Source organism: Ailuropoda melanoleuca, chromosome 5 (assembly GCF_002007445.2).
Source record: "Ailuropoda melanoleuca isolate Jingjing chromosome 5, ASM200744v2, whole genome shotgun sequence".
NCBI classification, from domain to species: Eukaryota; Metazoa; Chordata; class Mammalia; order Carnivora; family Ursidae; genus Ailuropoda; species Ailuropoda melanoleuca.
Genome location: NC_048222.1, coordinates 92168356 through 92186490, shown reverse-complemented (window position 1 = coordinate 92186490; position 18135 = coordinate 92168356). Strand labels below are relative to the sequence as shown.

The 18135-nt window shown below is 38.6% G+C and overlaps 1 protein-coding gene across 3 annotated transcripts in view; it reads left to right on the top strand.

The window, feature by feature from the left end:
* KLHL2 (kelch like family member 2) overlaps positions 1–18135 on the top strand; it is a 96471-nt gene that overhangs the window by 52636 nt on the left and 25700 nt on the right. For all 3 annotated transcript variants that reach the window (XM_034661411.1, XM_034661412.1, XM_019807975.2), the window contains one exon: positions 1791–1953. In XM_034661411.1, coding sequence (XP_034517302.1) covers positions 1791–1953 — 163 coding nt within the window. The remainder of the gene's footprint in view (positions 1–1790; positions 1954–18135) is intronic.

The window sequence follows — 18135 nt, the reverse complement described above, 5'->3', positions numbered from 1 at the left end:
TAATTTTGATTCAAATGGGCAAATTGGTTTTCAAGAACATTGAGACACTCCTACCAGCAGTGTATGAGTGGGCCCATTTCTGCTCAACTGCTTTTTCCCCCACAAGGCTTCTGTCTTTCTATATTACCACCAGTTTGAATACTACTTTCTCACACTGTATTGTCCTTGGGAAAATGCTGATTAGATGGGTGATCATTAGTATTTGTACAAATTTCACAGAGATTAAATTTTACACTGAAGACTGCTTTCTTAACTGTATGTGTTTGCTGAATTAAATGGCAGCACTGTTAAGCATCTTGGAATGTACTTTACATTGCTTTGGAGCACAATTATACCAGTAGAAAAACCTCCACTTTGCAAATTATAAACAACTTAAGGTTTCCATGGAAATCATTCTCATAATATAATGAAACACACTATACATATTATACAAAAGGTTTCTCTATATAAACAGCATTATTTGCATTTTGTTGTTCTTAAATTCAGAAGGAAAAGGCCGCTAGATACTGTTTTTGTATTTTTAGAGAAAATTAATATTAGTTGGGGAAGTTGCACTAAAAACACATGAAATTATTCTTTTAATCCTTAATTCCTGGCCATTTGATTGTGTACATGTGGGTTAACTACGTATGCAGCCTCTAGATTGAGAGGTAAAACTTCAGTGGTTCCTTTAAACAAATAGACTAGTTTGTGTTACAGAAAGACATGAACACACTCTTTCTTTTACACATTTAAGATTTATTACATAGATAGAGAAAACTTATAAAAGATATCCCAAACTACTGTTTCTTTTCTCTTCTTCTCTTTGGGCTACAGCTTGGCATATATGAAAGTCAATTCCTGAAGGAACTTAGGTTTTATTTATTTTTTTATGCTAATGTGATCTTTTCTAAAATTGACCATTGTTCTAATAGTTGAGGTTTATTTTTTTCTTTTGGCTTTTATAAAAGAGCAGCAGATGTTTAAGAACTTCTTTTTTTAATGAAGTTTTCCTATTTAATTTGACTTGCAAATGTGGTACTTAACATCGCTTCACACTAATTCACTTAACAAGAAAAAAATATATCCATTATTGACCTATTTGAAAAGCAGTTGTGGTATTGGATATAGTGTTTATAGTGAAGATAATGGTTAAATCCCATAGAAAACTCATAATTAATACAAAATCTCTTGGAGTTATTCAAATACAAATACAAATTAAAAAGTTAACATTAGGTAATTACCTTTAGTGTTTTCCTTTTTAGCACATATATTACATTTTAGAGAAACTGATTCTACTGAGACTATTGAATTTAAAATTGTTCTGTCCCCTAAGAAAAGCAGTTTGTTGTGTTATTCAGACAGTGGAAGAGCAAAATGAGTCTTTGTTGTGGTATGTATTACTTTGGGCTCGTGTCTTCCCCGCGAATCACTGAAGGTCATGAGTTGAGGGGAAAAAAAACATTTTCACTGAACCATAGCACCACCTAGCATCCTAATAATTTATGTTTTTAAAATTCAAAGATACATTTTGTTTATTCTTATAAAAAAGAACCATTAATCTAATATAATCTGATATTCTCTTATATTCTTCTGACCAAGAAGGGATCTTTGAAAGATTCTGTAGAAATTATGGGGAATGTGGGGCATCACCTTTTTTGCAAATAATTGTTCCATTACTTTCCATGGAGCGTTTGGGTCTGGATGCAGATTTTAAGTTATGGCAGCATGTGTTGTGATCTGTCTAGGAGTGGTAAATAGTGAGTGTTCCTCCATCCACCTGCCTCACGGGACTGACTTGTATGTTGCAGGTACTTCTCCCAGCGGCTGGTCTGTTACAGTTACAGGATGTGAAGAAGACCTGCTGTGAATTTTTGGAATCTCAGCTTCACCCTGTCAACTGCTTAGGAATTCGGGCTTTTGCTGATATGCACGCATGCACAGACCTCCTGAACAAAGCCAACACCTATGCAGGCAAGTGAAATAGACCTCGGCTGAGTTTGAGATGAGGAATATGGAACGGTTGAGTTCTGATATGATTCTGTAGTGATTTCCAGAAAGTTGTGTCTTGTTTCTGGATCTGGACTTTATAAAAATACATTTAAAAAAGTAATGTATCACTGCAGAATTGAAGCATGTTTACAAAATTCTGAACTTAAAAAAAAACTCTATAAATTGGTATTGGGCGTAAAGAATAGAATAGCTAGTTTTATGCAATTATTGAATCCCTAGGCATTGAAGTCTGGTTGCCTTTGGGCAGAGTGGAAAAGTAGATTCGAAATCGATTCATCTTTCTCCTTAGACACTGGTTCCCAGGATATTAGTTCCTACTGGTACCCTCCTCCTGTGGCAGGGGGCAGCCCATTGCTGTTGTTAAGGAAGCCATCACTTTGGTTGCTCTGTAGGACCCTCTGATCCCCTATCTCTCCAGCTGAGGAGGAGAGTTTCTTGTTATTGTTTTGGATATAGCTAAAGTACACGAAAGTAACCTATAATTGATTTTGCTCTGAATTTACAAGCATTTAAAAAATACATTTTAAAGGTGATTGTTAGGAAGTTTCTAATTTTTTTAACCATGTTTGGGGAGATAAGCCTGGTGGAAGTTATAACCCACCATCTCTGTCCTGTATTTGTGAGATCCAATAAGAACCGTTACTATAGAACCTTCCAGGACCACTGCCCCTTACTGTGCTTTAGGACCCCAACTTCCTCCAACCTTCAAATGCAAGAGCCCCTTGCCTAAATCTAAACTCTGCTGCACAGTGCTTACTCTAATGAGTAAGGGACATGGTAGCACATTGACCCAAATAAGGAGTGTGTGTGTGTGTGTGTGTGTGTGTGTGTGTGTGTGTATGGTGTGTATACATGTGCGCGCACAATGCACTGGAGAGAGGTAATGCTAGCATCCCTATTGTATTTATCAAAGGAACAATGGTAAGTGGTTAGTTGGAGGAAAAAACCTTCAGTGCTGCAGTGAAGCATATATGTCAGTAAATTTGAATTTTATATATTTCCTTCAGGTGGCCTGATTGGTCTGACTACCCTTTATAAAATTATTTCAGTGGGAAAAGGTGATCTGAATTTCAGAAAGCTAATTTACAGGTGAACTTTTAGCACACAACCCTTCTGTAAGTTGGGGAATGCCTATAATATGTAATGATATTCATGTAATCCTCTTGAGTGGGATGAGACATTTTAAGAAAAACCAAAGACAAATTTGGATTCACTGATGTGTTCCAGTGTTCTTCAGCTGTTCTTCAGCTAAATAGAAAATTTTCCTTCTAAATCCGTAAGATCCATTACCTCTAGACATAATGTGCCTGTTATAAGTGATTTATTGGGAGAATGAAGGAGGCTTGCATATTTTTTTTATAATTTTTTCTGTGTGAAACAGTCACTGTTAAACATATCTTTCTTGGGCAGCTAGTTGTCTCATATGACTTGATACACGTTATTGACTTTTAAAAGATAGGGAAAGGGACTGGGGACAGAATGAGTAAAGCAGGACTCATGCAAAAGATGTCCACACATAATTCACATGACGTACTAGAACTCTTAGCTCTGTTCCTGTCAGAACCAACTCATGTACTGTGTGTTTAGGAGATTTTTGTGAGATTTAATTATTTCTTTCTCTTATTTAAAATCTTAAATTTAGTGTGGTGTTCTACAAAGTATGAACAGTTATCCACCAGATTTGAACACCTCCATGTCTTAGTTTGTAGAGTCCTTCTTCATAATTATGCAAAGAATTTTTTGTGGATGGTTTATTGACATTTTCAGCAAAATCATTCTTACTTTTTTAAAAGATTTATTTATATATTTTAGAGAGAGAAAGGACGGGGAGGGGGAGAGGGACAGAAACAGACTTCCCGCTCAGTCGGAGCCCAACTTGGGGCTCGATCCCACAACTCATGAGATCATGACCCGAGCTGAAAACCAAGAGTTGGATGCTCACCAGCCACCCAGGTGCTTAATTTTTAATGCACTACATTTTATTTTATTTATTTTTAAAAAAATATTTATTTATTTATTTTAGAGGAAGAGAGAGAGGGTGGGGAAGGGCAGAGGGAGAGGGAGAGAGAGAATCTCAAGCAGACTCTGTGCCGAGTGTGAAGCCCAACTCTGGGCTCAATCTCACGGCCCTGAGATCATGACCTGAGCTGAAACCAAGAGTCAGACGTTTAACTGACTGAGCCACCTAGGCGCCCCTAATACACTATATTTTAAATCAAAGTCTAGTCTTAAAGGATATACTGCTTTTATACCATGCTTTTGAATCTTATATTTGCTTGAGTTTATAAGTAACATTTTACAACATCTTTTATTATGAAAAATTACAACACGTGAAAATAGAATAGTATCCTTCATCAAACGTTAAGAGTTGTCAATTCATGGAAAATCTTGTTGCAACTATATACCCCTCTGTTTTTAACTGTCCCCCTCCTCTGTTATTTTTTACATGTAAACTTTTTAATGAAGTCCAGTATATATATTAGATATATATTTTCTCTCTCTCTCTCTCTATATATATGGAAAAGTACACAGTGGCAAGTCTACATCTTGATGAATTTTTGTATCCTCTTGTATTATTTGAAGCAATTCTGTCGTATTATTTCATATCTATTTCATTCTTATAATTTTAAAGAAAGGAAATCTCAGTGACCAACCTCATATAATGAACCTATTTCCATATACTTTGGTATATTAATAACAAACTTTCTAAAGTAATAATTCAGAATAATACAAAAAAACCCAGTTTTTCTTCCTAGTGAACATATCTGTTGTTTATATCTTATGCAAGTAGGAGATGGGGAGGTAAGGAGTCCACATGGGAAGATAACTGTCTTTTTTTCTGCTGTGAACAAATAATTGTTTAGTCCTTCCTTTCTTTCCTTTTGCAATTCAAGCACTTTATGCATCCAGAAAATCCACCCAAACTCCTAAAGTACTTTCAAATTCAAATTATAGAGCATGTGGAAAGGTCTGGGAGAGTGAAGGGGGACAGTGGCAATTGGGCAAGTTAATACCTTACTTTTTCATTTTTCTGTCCTAGGCAAGTGGGCCTGTGACAGGCCTTCCTAGGCAAGAAAGAAAGAGAGAAAACAAGGAATACAGAGCAATAGAAGGGTTCATACATGCATGCTTACAGATGTGGAAAGAAGAAGGAAGGAGAGAGGGGAGCCGACAGAGAGAAAGGATAGGAAAGGAAAGACTTGTTTAACCTCAGGGCCCTTCCTCCCTCCCTCCCTCCTTCCCTCCCTTCCTTCCTAACTCTTTTTTTTTTTTTCATTTGACAGAGAGACAGCGAGAGAGGGAACACAAGCAGGGGGGAGTGGGAGAGGGAGAAGCAGGTTTCCCGCTGAGCAGGGAGCCCGTTGCCGGGCTCTATCCCAGGACCCTGGGATCATGACCTGAGCCCAAGGCAGAAGCTTAATGACTGAGCCACCCAGGTGCCCCTCAGGGTACTTTCTGATCCCAAGCATGCCTGCCCTTCAGAGACTGGAGCACTCCTATTCTTTGAAAACTCACCAGAGATTCTGGACATAAGATCTGCCTCATTCCTTTCTCTTGCAGAGTGGAAATGAGTTCTCTGGTGTTTATTATAATTGAATTAAATTGCGTAGCTATAAGGAAAGAATTAAGGTGCTCTGTGGCAATCTCTTCTATGAACTCGTGCTTATTTTTCATAATATCACATTTTTAAAGAAAGTAAAAATGTGAGAAACCAGTGGGCCCGGTAGAAAGTCTGAGCGGGGGCGGCGTAAATCCTTGCTGGTTATCCTGCTGCACTCTCCTGGCTTTGGCAGCATGATGCTGGCAGTCACAGCTGGTCACACTGGCCCACGCCACTTCACCAGGGCCTGTAGCGACATGTTCTTCAAATCGTAGACAGCTGAGGGCGACCAGACCAGCCAGGTTAAATGATCTGCGTGTTGAGGCATGGTGTTCTGGACTGTAATCAGCCTTTGTTATGCTCTTGAATGATTATTTTCTTAGCTAAAAAGCTAGATGAAATTACTTTTGCTTCATGCCTAAAAAAATTTTCACACCTAATTCCAAGTTGTATAGACTTGTTTGGATAATGCTGGCTTGTGGATGCTTTTACTTCCCAGGTGTTTTGAGTGGTGTCCGTATTCTAACAGTTTCCCAACTCACAAATACTTTTGTTTTTAGCATTTTCTCCAGGATAAAAATATAGAGGAGATAAAAACCGCACTTCTCTGTTTCAGTGTGTTTTAATAGTCCCAGACTGTTGTGGAAGTTAGGTTATAATTTTAACTAGAAATATGAATTTTATTTAGCTGTCTGTGTTGACAAAAGTTGCCAGTTGTGGAATTGTAAGAATTTCGAACAAATTTAAGGGAAACAACAGTTTTAGATCCTTAATCATTCTTTCATCTCACCACTCCCTACGCTAAAAATTTGAGGAGCTACTTACTATCAGTTCTTAGTGATCTTTAGGGAGACTTGCAGTATCATTTTCAAGCCAGTGGAATTCTGGGATTGGTGGACACTCATATTCCCCAGTACCAGGAAAACCTGCAAAGAAGTCATCTCCAGTCCCTGATATACTTTCAGTTTCTTTCTCATCCTTTTCTTGTTCTTAACCCTGTTGTCTGTTTATGTCCTGGCCTGAACTCCCTACTTTTAGCCCTTCTACTCTGCTTGCACAGTGAGCACACTTTTTTATATGCCCAGCTGTTTTCATGCGTGTCCCCTCTCCCTTTGTCTTACACGAAACTTTGCTTTCCCTCCAAACCTGAGTGTTGGGGGCAGACTTCTTTAGGGGACCGTCCCTACCCCCCCTCCCCCGCCAGCTTGCCGGGAAGGTGGGTAAAGGGATTCGACTTCAGACTGTTGTTCTGTCCCTTTCATGTCCTCTGTTCTGCACTGGCTGGCTGGTGGCCTGCAGCATTCTGTCTGCAGCTTGTTTTCTCTCCAGACCTCCACATCTGCCTCTGTCTTTGACACCTAGATTATCTACTCCCTCTCTACTTCATTTCTTTTGCCATCAGCAATCTCAGGATCTATACCTTCCTTCAGATTCCCTGGTCATAGTTGCTTGTGGCCACCATCTTTCTTCCATAAACCCACTTTCCACCTTAGACCTCAATTCCTGGGTATGTTGAATCTTGTTTGTATTTTGAATGCCTTGTTGGTATTTGAAACAGCTTTGTGCTGACTGTATTCCTGTCTCCTTGTGCTCTTGAATTTCTTCATAAATCTGCTCTCTGATGCCACTTATCCGCCAATCGCTTGGCCCTTTAGCCTAGACTCAATAGTCAGTTGTTTCAAAACTATCCTCTTTATGTGCCTTCCTTTATCCAGGCTGCTGTAGGTGATAAGAGCCTCAGTGCGATTTAACCCCTGCTTACAAGGAGTTTCTAGGCCAGTAATATTCCACTTACACCCAGATTCACTGTGTCTAGATTATGCCTTATTCTCTGTAAAAGTAGTTCCCATAACATTTTATGTATTTTTTTTTTTTTTTTTTGCAATCAGTTTGCTTCAATCATTTGCCCACATTCTATAATTTAGGCTAGGAATCACTGCTTGGGGTAAACATCTGTCAAAATAAGCCCATGATTTTGAAAGCTGCCCTTTTGAAAGAACATGTGTTGAGAGAGTGGTTTCATAGGAGCATTACTAGCCTTGACGGTGTGATATGCATACTAAAGACTGGGTGCTGATTATCGAAGGGTCTTTGCAATGTTAATTCACCGATACAGAAGATTCTTCCTTTGGAGAACCGTGAAAGCATTTGATGTACAGCGCTTCTTGATGAATTCATGCCGACTTAATGGATGCTTCTTACAAGAATTAATCATTTTTATATTTTTACATTCATTATGGTCCTCATTTGTGTCCTAGTAAGCGACATGCAATCTCTCTGCTCTGCTTTGGGGTGATAGTTTTTCTCATTCAGATGAGTTAGCTGTTTCTAGGTTTCAGCAAAGCTGTCTGTGTTAATGGAGCTGCTGGAAATGTATTATGTAATTTTTTTTTCCTAGAGACTAATTGTATTCACGATGAAAGAATCATCGAGTATTAGCACTTGTAGGGACCTTAGCCGTTATCTAGTCTAACCTTTATTTTATTAATTAGGATGATGAAGACCAGGGAGATTTTTATTTTCCCAAAAACACTTTGTCTCTCAGGGATAAGCTGTTTGTGGGTCTAAAATACGTTATTTTCCATGCACTTACCCTCATTTCTCAGATGGAATTCTGCACTAGGTGGAATATAGAGGAATTACAGGAATTCTTCATGGCACTTAATTTTGATCAAAAAGGTGTTAGGTGTTGGGAAATCAAACAAAGGATACTTTGTAGCTTATCACTGGGTGCAAAACTGAACAGGCAAAAATTTAGATTGATTTCAGTGGACTTAATTTAGGATGAGGGACCAGAGCCAATGAGCCCAATAGACCTGGTATGACAAATCCTAAGGGTTGTCTTTCATTTCTTGATAATCTTATTTTAGTTGCAGAAGCAAACAGGAAAGTTCAGCTGTCCTAGAGAGTGAAGAGAATCCTTATATATAAGGAAAAATATGTATGTATATCATATATGCACAATAGATGTGTTTAATGTGTATTAAACATTCATGATACAGTCTGTACTACTGGGACTTATACCCTCCTGCAGTTGTGGGATTTGTCTAGAGAAAAGGAACTGATTATTGAATGTCAGCATAACTAGGTTGGCTTTACTCAGCAGCAGTGGTAAACTAGTAAGGGCAAGTTACTGCAGTCACAGTGAAAGCTCTGTGGTATAAACAGTAATTTGTCAACTTGTGAGTGAAAGAATTAGAAACAATAGTTGAGGTTGGTAAGGAAGAACCATGGTAATGAAGATAGAGAGGAGGTGACTGAAGCTAGACTGGGGATATGAGAACTAATCCTGGATATAAGTAGAGGAAACAGACTGAATTCTGACATGATCTGTCCTTTAGCGTTAACTTTTTAAGTAAGTATTTTGTGGGTGCATTTTAGTGTGTGTGTATTTATTGCCAGTGTGCAGTAGCTGTTAATTTGTACCGTACCTTCCTGAGGTGCAGTAAACAGAGTAAGATTCATTCAGTGGAAAGGAAGAATTTCTTATCTTGGCTTTGTGACCGGTATTAGGCTTGTATTAGTCAAACCAATCCAAAGATGTTAGGGTTTTAGCTGATAGTGTATTCAATGACAATACTGTAACCGTGTCTAGAAAGATGCAAGGTGATTATCATTCTGTTCTTCCTGGGTCAGACCATATCTATGAAACTGAGTTCATTTTCAGGTAACATGTTTTGAGAGAGACTGACAAATGGAAGCCTTGAATTTGGAGCCAGGATGATGGTGCAGACCCCAAACGATATTATACAAGGAATGCTCGAAAGACTTAGGGGTTTATAGACCCTGGGAAGACAATTTAGGAGAATGTAAGGCTCTGTAAAAGTTTGAAGGAATTTCACAGGCAGGAGAGATTAAGCATGTTCTGTGGTAGGCAGAAGTAGCATCACTGTTAGAAAATAAGAGGGAGAAAGATTTTAGTGCAACATAAAGCAGAACTGCCACTTATAGCGAGTATTCAAGAATGGTGTGACTGTCTTGCTGTCTGTTGATGTGTGCAAAGTGTACCAGATATCCATTGAATATGAACATTTTAGAGGTTAGTCTGGCATAAAATAAAAGTTGTGTCAGAGGACCTTTCAGAACCCTTATACTACTAAGTCTTATGATTTCCTATGGCGTTACAGAAAAAGAATCAACAGGATTTGTGAAAGAATTTATTTTAGGGTTTAAAGAGTGGAAGGGATGTAGGAGGGGGAAAAAGGAAGTTCTTTAATGGGTATAGAGTTTCATGTTTGCGAGATGATGAAAGAGCTTTGGAGATCTGTTTCACAACAATGTGAGTATACTTAAAACTACTGAACTGTATCCTTAAAAATGTTTAAGATAGTAAATTTTATGTTCTATGTTATACCACAATAAAAAAGGAATGAGGAATTGACTGAGATTTCATTTAGCCTTGGAATCAGTGTGGATAGTAGAGCCATTAAGACACAAAAGGAGTACAGGAGGACAAGCAGGTGTCTAGAGGAAGGTACTGACACTCTTTGAGGTGTAGGAGGGTCTTAGTCTTGATTGCTTCCTGGAGAATGAGAGTAAAGTGCACTACCAATTTTAGAAGCTCTCTGGGCAAATTTATTAGCAGTAGGCAAAGGCAGCAGGCCAGTGGAAGACCTTGATTTATTTTGAGGAGATAATGAGACTCAGCCAGAGAATCTTTGCCGAGCATCCAGCCAGGGAGGGGCAAAATGCACAATGAAGAAAAATTCGTATAGTAGAGCCAAGGTAAGTGGCCTAAAGTGGTGAATAATGTGAGAGTTTTAGAAGACTGCTTGTATGTGTTGCTGGAAGTGTGGTTGGGGGTGGATCTGTCTGTTTAAAAGAGTCATGGTGATTAGTCAGATCATGTGGAGACTAACGGATAGCTGGACATTTACATATTGAGGTTTGGGAGAGAGGTTGAATCTGGGAGCAACCATATTGGGGTGCTAATTAAAGATAACTAGGGGCACACAAATGTGGATGAGATGGTTACAAACAGAATGAAAAGAGGGCTCAGGGCAGGCAGGACAAATGAGCACATGTGACAAATAAGCACATGCAGCAGGCCCAAATTTTTAGGGAGCTGAAGGAGACAGACTTAGTGGTCAGAAAGATTAGAGGGGCACCTGGCTGGCTCAGTGGGTAGGGCATGCGACTATTTTTTTTTTTTTAAGATTTTATTTATTTATCAGAGAGAGAGCGAACACAAACGCGGGGAGCGGCAGGTAGAGGGAGAAGCAGGCTCCTTGCTGAGCAAGGAGCCCGGTGTGGGACTCAATCCCAGGATCCTGGGATTATGACCTGAGCTGAAGGCAGATGCTTAACTGACTGAGCCACCCAGGTATCCTGAGCATGCAACTCTTGATCTCAGGGTTGTGGGTTTGAGACCCACATTGGGTATAGAGATTACTTAAAAAAAAAAAAAAAAAAAAAAAAAAAAAAATTTGGAAAAAAAAGTATTATAGACTCCAAACTGGGAGAGAGTATCCTTAGGGTTAAACACTGTACAGGGGTTGAGAAGTTTTAATCTCAAGAAAAGGACTTCCAAAGAACAAATTCAGGAGAAGGGTGAGTCAGAGGCCATGTTATAACAAGATAAAGATGTGTGTGTGCAGTGCATCAAAATGCAGAGGCTTCTGTATTAAGATCTGCCCTAAAGAAGTTTGCTATGAAGGCCAGCAACGTAGGGCCGTGGCCCAAGATGGGGAGGGTAAAGCATTGTTTTTTTTTTCTTACTTAGGACAGCATTTGTCCACTGAAGTCAAGACAATAAAATGCATTGATTATCTATAGCAACATTTTTCTTTCTCATTGGGGAAGGAAACTATTTGGGCCTAGTTTGGAAATATTTTGTTATTTTTTCTTTTATAAAAGTCTTAACCACTAATGTTTCACATGATTAAAAACAAATGTTTTTAATCATGGTGGCGTAAGACTTTCCTCATTTTTGCCTCACCACCCCCAACAACAAGTATTCTGTATCCATCCATGAACAAAGTGCCTTTGTGGGACCTGTGGGATCCAGCACCATACACCAAGGGATCCGGTGGGCGTCTTGCCGACTTGTGCATTGCATAATAGGCAGACAGACTCCTGTCTTGGCTGTGGACTCTAAAGTGACCCATGAACCTGTTCTAGCCCTCTTGACTGCAGTCAAGGAGCCACTGGAGAACATTGACCTAGAGAGTCACTTGTGGACAAGAGAGTCTTTGAAGAAGTCCAGGTTTCCAGAGGAGGGGATCCAGAACTTATTAGAAAAAAAAAAAAAAAGTTTGGATATATTAGAGCGGGTCAGAACAGTTTGACTGTACCCACATCGCCCCTTTACCAAGGTGGTACAGCATAGGGCCAAGAGAGAGCTTCCTCAGCCTGCAATTCTTTTAGTGCAGAAAAGGGAGAGTGTATGAGTGAGCACCCAGGGACACAGTTCTAACTGCATGGTGGACTCCCATCAAAAAGCCTGCCCACTAGCTTCTGGGAAAGCCCCCCTCTCGGATCCTCTCAGCAGACCCCTGGGCACCCCCATCCCCTGTGTGCTGTGTCCTCCCACCCCCACTGTGTGGCCAGTTTCCTGTTGTGCTTTTGTAGGAAGCGGCAAGAGTGAGCTTTGGAAGGTGACAAATAAGCACATGCAGCAGGCCCAAATCTGTGGGCCAGGAGGAGGCCACAAACTTCAGCTGTAGCACCACCTTAGAGAAAACAAAAGAGAGGCTGTGAGCACTCAGCTTGGTGTGTTGTAGGATGAAGACGGGCATACAAGCTTAAGATTTCTTCCACAAAAGGGAATAAGAAGCTTAGAGCAGATGTATCCAAGGAAGGTCTAAGAAATCCTCCGAATCTCTAGCAGGGCTGAAGGCAGGTATTACTCCCCTGAAGACAGTAAAGACTAGAGGAGAGGACTGCCACTTCAAATGCAGAGACAGCAGCACACAACTCCAAAAAACAGGAAAAATCAAGGTAACATGACACCACCAAAAGATCACAGTAATCTTCCCATAACCAAACCCAAAAACATTGAGATTTGTTATTTTCCTGATAAAGAATTCAAAATAGCTCTTTTAAGAAAACTCAAGTGAGCTTCAAGAAAACACCGATAATGATTCCAGGAAAACAATATATGAATAAAACGAGAAGTTTAACAAAGGGAAATAATAAAAAAAGAACCAAACAAATTTTGGAGCTGAAGAATTCAATGAATGAAATGAAAAATGCAGTGGAGAAGATCAACAGCAAACTTGATCAAGCAGAGGAAAGAATCAGTAAGATTGAAGACAGGGAGTTTAAAACTATCCAGTCTGAGGAGAGCAAGGAAAAAAAGAATGAAAAGGAGCTGCATGTTCTATGAAATCAGAAGGACCAACTGGTGAATCATTGGAGTTCTAGAAGAAGAAAGGGAGAAGGGGACAAAAAATTTATTTAAAGAAATAAGGGCTGGGGAGCCTGGGTGGCTCAGGCCTCTAAGTGCCTTTCTTTGGTTCAGGTCATGATCTCAGGATCCTGGGATCAAGCCCTGCATTGGGCTCCTTGCTCAGCGGGAAACCTGCTTCTCCCTTTCCCTCTCCACCTGTTCATCCTTTCTCTGTGTCTCTCAAATAAATAAATAAAATCTTAGGGGGGGGGAAAGGAAGGGCTGAGAACTACCTAAATCTGGGTGAAGATTTGGATATCTAAGTTCATGAAGCTTTTATAGGTCACTAAACAAAATCAGCTTAAAGAAATTTACCCCCAAAGATACAGACGTAATGAAGAGAAGGGCCATATGCACCCCAATGTTCATAGCAGCATTGTCCACAATAGCTGAATTGTGGAAGGAGCCGAGGCGCCCTTCAACAGATGACTGGATTAAGAAGATGTGGTCCATATATGCAATGGAGTATTACTCAGCCATCAGAAAGAACGATTTCTCAACATTTGCAGCAACATGGATGGGACTGGAGGAGATAATGCTAAGCGAAATAAGTCAAGCAGAGAAAGACTTATCATATGGTTTCACTCATTTATGGAAAATAAGAAGTAGGAAGATTGGTAGGAGAAGAAAGGGAAGAAGAAAGGGGGGGTAAACAGAAGGGGGAATGAACAATGAGAGACTATGGACTCTGGGAAACAAACTGAGGGCTTCAGAGGGGAGAGGGTTGGGGGAATGGGATAGGCCGGTGATGGGTATTAAGGAGGGCACGTATTGCGTGGTGCACTGGGTGTTATACACAAGTAATGAATCATGGAACTTTACATCAAAAACTAGGGATGTACTGTATGGTGACTAACATAATAAAAATTATAAAAAAATAAATTTTCTCTATGACACTTTATAATAAAATAGTCAAAAATCAAAGACAGATAAAATCAATAAGAGGAATAAAAAAAAAAAAGCATGTAGCTTACAAGGGAGCTCCCATAAAGCTATCAGGGGGATTTCTCAGCATAAATCTTACAGGCTAGGAGGGAGTGGTGTTCAAGATGCTGAGAGAGAAAAAAAAAACCTGCCACCCAAGAATACTTTATTTAGCAAAATTGTCCTTCAGGAACAAAGGAGAAATACTTCCCCAGACAAAAAAGCTAAGGGAATTCATCATCACTAGACCCTCCTTAGAAATGCTGACAGTAGTTCTTCAAGCTGAAATGAAAAGACTTGTTAATTATTAGTAACATGAAAACATATGAAAATATGCAACACATTGGTAAAGGCAAGTATATAGTCATATTAAGAATAACCTAGGGGCACCTGAGTGGCTCAGCTGGTTAAGCATCTGACTCTTGGCTTGGGCTCAGGCTATGATCACAAGGTCGTGAGATTAAGCCCAGTGTTGGGCTCCATGCTCAGTGGGGAGTTTGCTTCCTCCTTCTCCCTCTCCCTTTGCCCCCTCCCCTGCTAATACACACACTCTTGCACACTCTTTCTCTCATAAATAAATAACTTTGATACTATAATATGGCGTTGTGTTAACTCTAGCATAAGATTAATGACAAGAGTATTAAAAATATCTACTGCTATAATGATTTGTTAGTGAATACACAGTATAAAAAGAGGTAGATTTTGACATCAAAAACCATAAACTGTTGGAGGGCGTAAAAGGGTAGAGTTTTTGTATGAGATTAAAGTTAACTTTTTATCAATTTAAAATAGACTGTTATATCTATAAGAAGTTTTATATGAGTCTCATGGTAACCACAAAACAGAACTGTATAGTATATATACAAAAGATAAAGAGAATAAAGCATACAACTATGGAGAATTACCAATTTACAAAGGAAGGAAGCAAGAGAGGGAGAAAGGAACAAAGGAAGTACAAAACAGCTAGCATACAGTGGCAGGATAGATTAAAAAAACAAGACCCCACTATATGGTGCCTGCCAGAGACTCACTTTAGCTTTAAGGACTCAGAGTGAAGGGATGGAAAAGATATTTCATGCAAGGGAAACCAGAAGAGAGCAAGTGTAGCTACACTGATACAATACAAAATAGATGTTGAGCCAGAAATGGTAAGTATAGACAGAAAAGGTAATTACATAGTGACAAAAGGTTGAATTCATCAAGAAGATGTAACAATTAAAAATACATATGACACAACATTGGAGCATCTAAATATATATATATTTTTAAAGATTTTATTTATTTATTTGACAGAGATAGAGACAGCCAGCGAGAGAGGGAACACAAGCAGGGGGAGTGGGAGAGGAAGAAGCAGGCTCACAGCAGAGGAGCCTGATGTGGGGCTCGATCCCATAATGCCGGGATCACGTCCTGAGCCGAAGGCAGACGCTTAACCGCTGTTCCACCCAGGTGCCCCTGGAGCATCTAAATATATTAAGAAATACTAACAGACTGGGAAGGAGAAATAGTTAACAATAAAATAATAGTAGGAGACTTCAGTATCGACTTTCAACAATGGATAGATCATTTAGACAGAGTATCAGTGAGGAAAGATTGGACTTCAGACCAAACAGACCTAACAGACACATAGAACATTCCATCCAACAACAGCAGAGTACACATTGTTCTCAAGCACACACAGAATGTTCTCCAGGATAGATCACGTGATAAGTCACAAACAAGTCTTAGCAAATTTAAGATTAAAATTGTACTGGCTATCTTTTCTGAGCACAGTGGTGTGAAGCTAGAAATCAGTAACAAGAGGAAACTAGAAAATGCACAAATGTGAGGAAATTAAACAACATACTCCTAAACCACCAGTGGGTCAAAGAAGAAATCGAAAGGGAAATAAAAAAAAACTTGAAGCAAACAGAAACACGCCACACCAAAATTTATGGGATGCTGCAAAAGCAACTCTAAGAGGAAAGTTTACAGTGATAAAGGCCTGTTAAAAAAGATCCAAAATAAGCAACCTAATTTTACACCTCAAGTCACTAGAAAAAGAACAAACTAAACCCAGTGTTAGCAGAAGAAAGGAAATTACAAAAGTCAGAGTAGAAATAAATAGAGACTAGAAAAACAATAGAAAAGGTCCATAAAACTAAGAGCTGGTTTTTTTGCAAAGTAAAATTGAGAAACCTTTAGCTAGACTAAAAAACCGAGCCTGAAGTAAATAAAATCAAATGAAAAAGGAGACATTACAGCTTACACCACAGAAATACAAAGGATCATGAGAGACTAGTAAGAACACTTAATTCTAATATAACCAGAAGAAATGGATACATTTCTAGAAACACGCAGTGTACCAACACTGAATCGTGAAGAAATAGAGACTCTGAACAGACCAATAGCAAGTAAGGAGATTGAATCGGTAATCGAAAAGCTCCCCAAAAGAAAGGTCCAGGACCATATGGCTTCAATGATGAATTCTGTCAAACATTTAAAGAATTAACACTAATCCTCCAATTCTTCCAAAACAGGCGAGGAGAGAATACTCCCAAACTCATTTTGCAAGGCTGGGGTTAAAACTCTGATACCAAAGCCAGATAAGGACATTACAAGAAAAGAAAATTATAGTCCAATATCGCTGATGAACGTAGATGCAAAAATTCTTATCCAAATGTTAGCAAACTGGAATCAGCAGTACATAGAAGAATAATAAATTACACCATGATCAAGTGGGATTAATCCATAGGATTCAAGGATAGTTCAACATCTACAAATCAGTAAATCTGGAACAGCACATGAACAGAATGAAAGATAAATATTATGTGATCATCTCGGATGCTGAAAAAGTATTTGACAAAATAACAGCATCCTTCCTTCCATGAGACAAACTCTCAACAAATTAGGTATACAAAGAACATACGTGAATATATTAAACCTTAATATAGTAAAGGTCATATTTGACAAACCCATAGCCAACTTCACACTCAGCAGTGAAAAACTGAAAAGGTTTCTTTAAGATCAGGAACAAGACAAGGATACCCACTCTGACCACTCCTGTTCAACATATTACTAGAAATCCTAGCTGAGCAATCAGGCAAAAGAAAGAAATAAAAGGCATTCAATCGAAAGGGAGAAGTAAAATTGTCTTTGCAGATGATATGATTTCATATATATAGAAAATCCTAGGATTCCACCAAAAAAAACTTAGAACTAATCAACAAATTCAATAAAGTCGCAGGATACAAAATTAACATGCAAACTTGACTTTCTATGCACTAACAGTGAAATATCTGAAAAACAAAACAATCCCATTTATAGTAGCATCAAAAACAATAACATATTTAGGAATAAATTTAACCAAGGAGGTAAACAACCTGTACATTGAAAACTACAAGATTTAGGCAAATAAATGGAACAATATCCTGCGTTCGTGAATCAGAAGACTTAGTATTGTTTAAATGTCCATAACGCCCAAATCCACCTATAGATTCAGTGTAATCCCTATCAAAATTCCAATGGTATTGTTCAACAACTAGAAAAAAATATAGAAATTTCATGGAATCACAAAAGACTCCAAATAGCCAAAGCAATCCTAAGAAAGAAGAACAAAAATGAAGGTATTGCATTTTCTGATTACAAACTATATTGCAAAACTATAATAATCAAAAGAGGGTGGTACTGGCATAAAAATTGACAAATAGACCAATGGAACAGAATTGAGAGACCATAAATAATATATGGTCAGTTAATCTATGACAAAGGAGAAAGAATATACATTGGGGGAAAGGATAGTTTCTTTGATAAATGGTACTGGGAAAACCGGACAGTTAGATGCAAAAGAGTGAAACTGGGCCATTATATTATACCATACACAAAAGTAAACTCATAATGGATTAAAGACCTAAATGTAAGGCCAGAAACCATTGAACTCCTAAAAGAAAACATAAGTAGTATTCTCTTTGACATCAGCTTTCATGCTTTTCTGGATATGTCTCCTTAGGCAAGGGGAAACAAAAGCAAAAGTCTAGAACTACGTCAAACTAAAAACTTTTAAACAGTGAGAAAAACCATAAAACAAAAAAAGGAAAGATAACCTACTGAATGGGAGAAGTTATTGACAAATAGTGTATCCTATAAGAGGTTAATATCCAGAATATATAAAGAACTCATACAGTTCAACACCAAAAAACCAAAAACAAAACCAAAAAAAGCAACCCAAATAATCTGATTAAGAAATGGA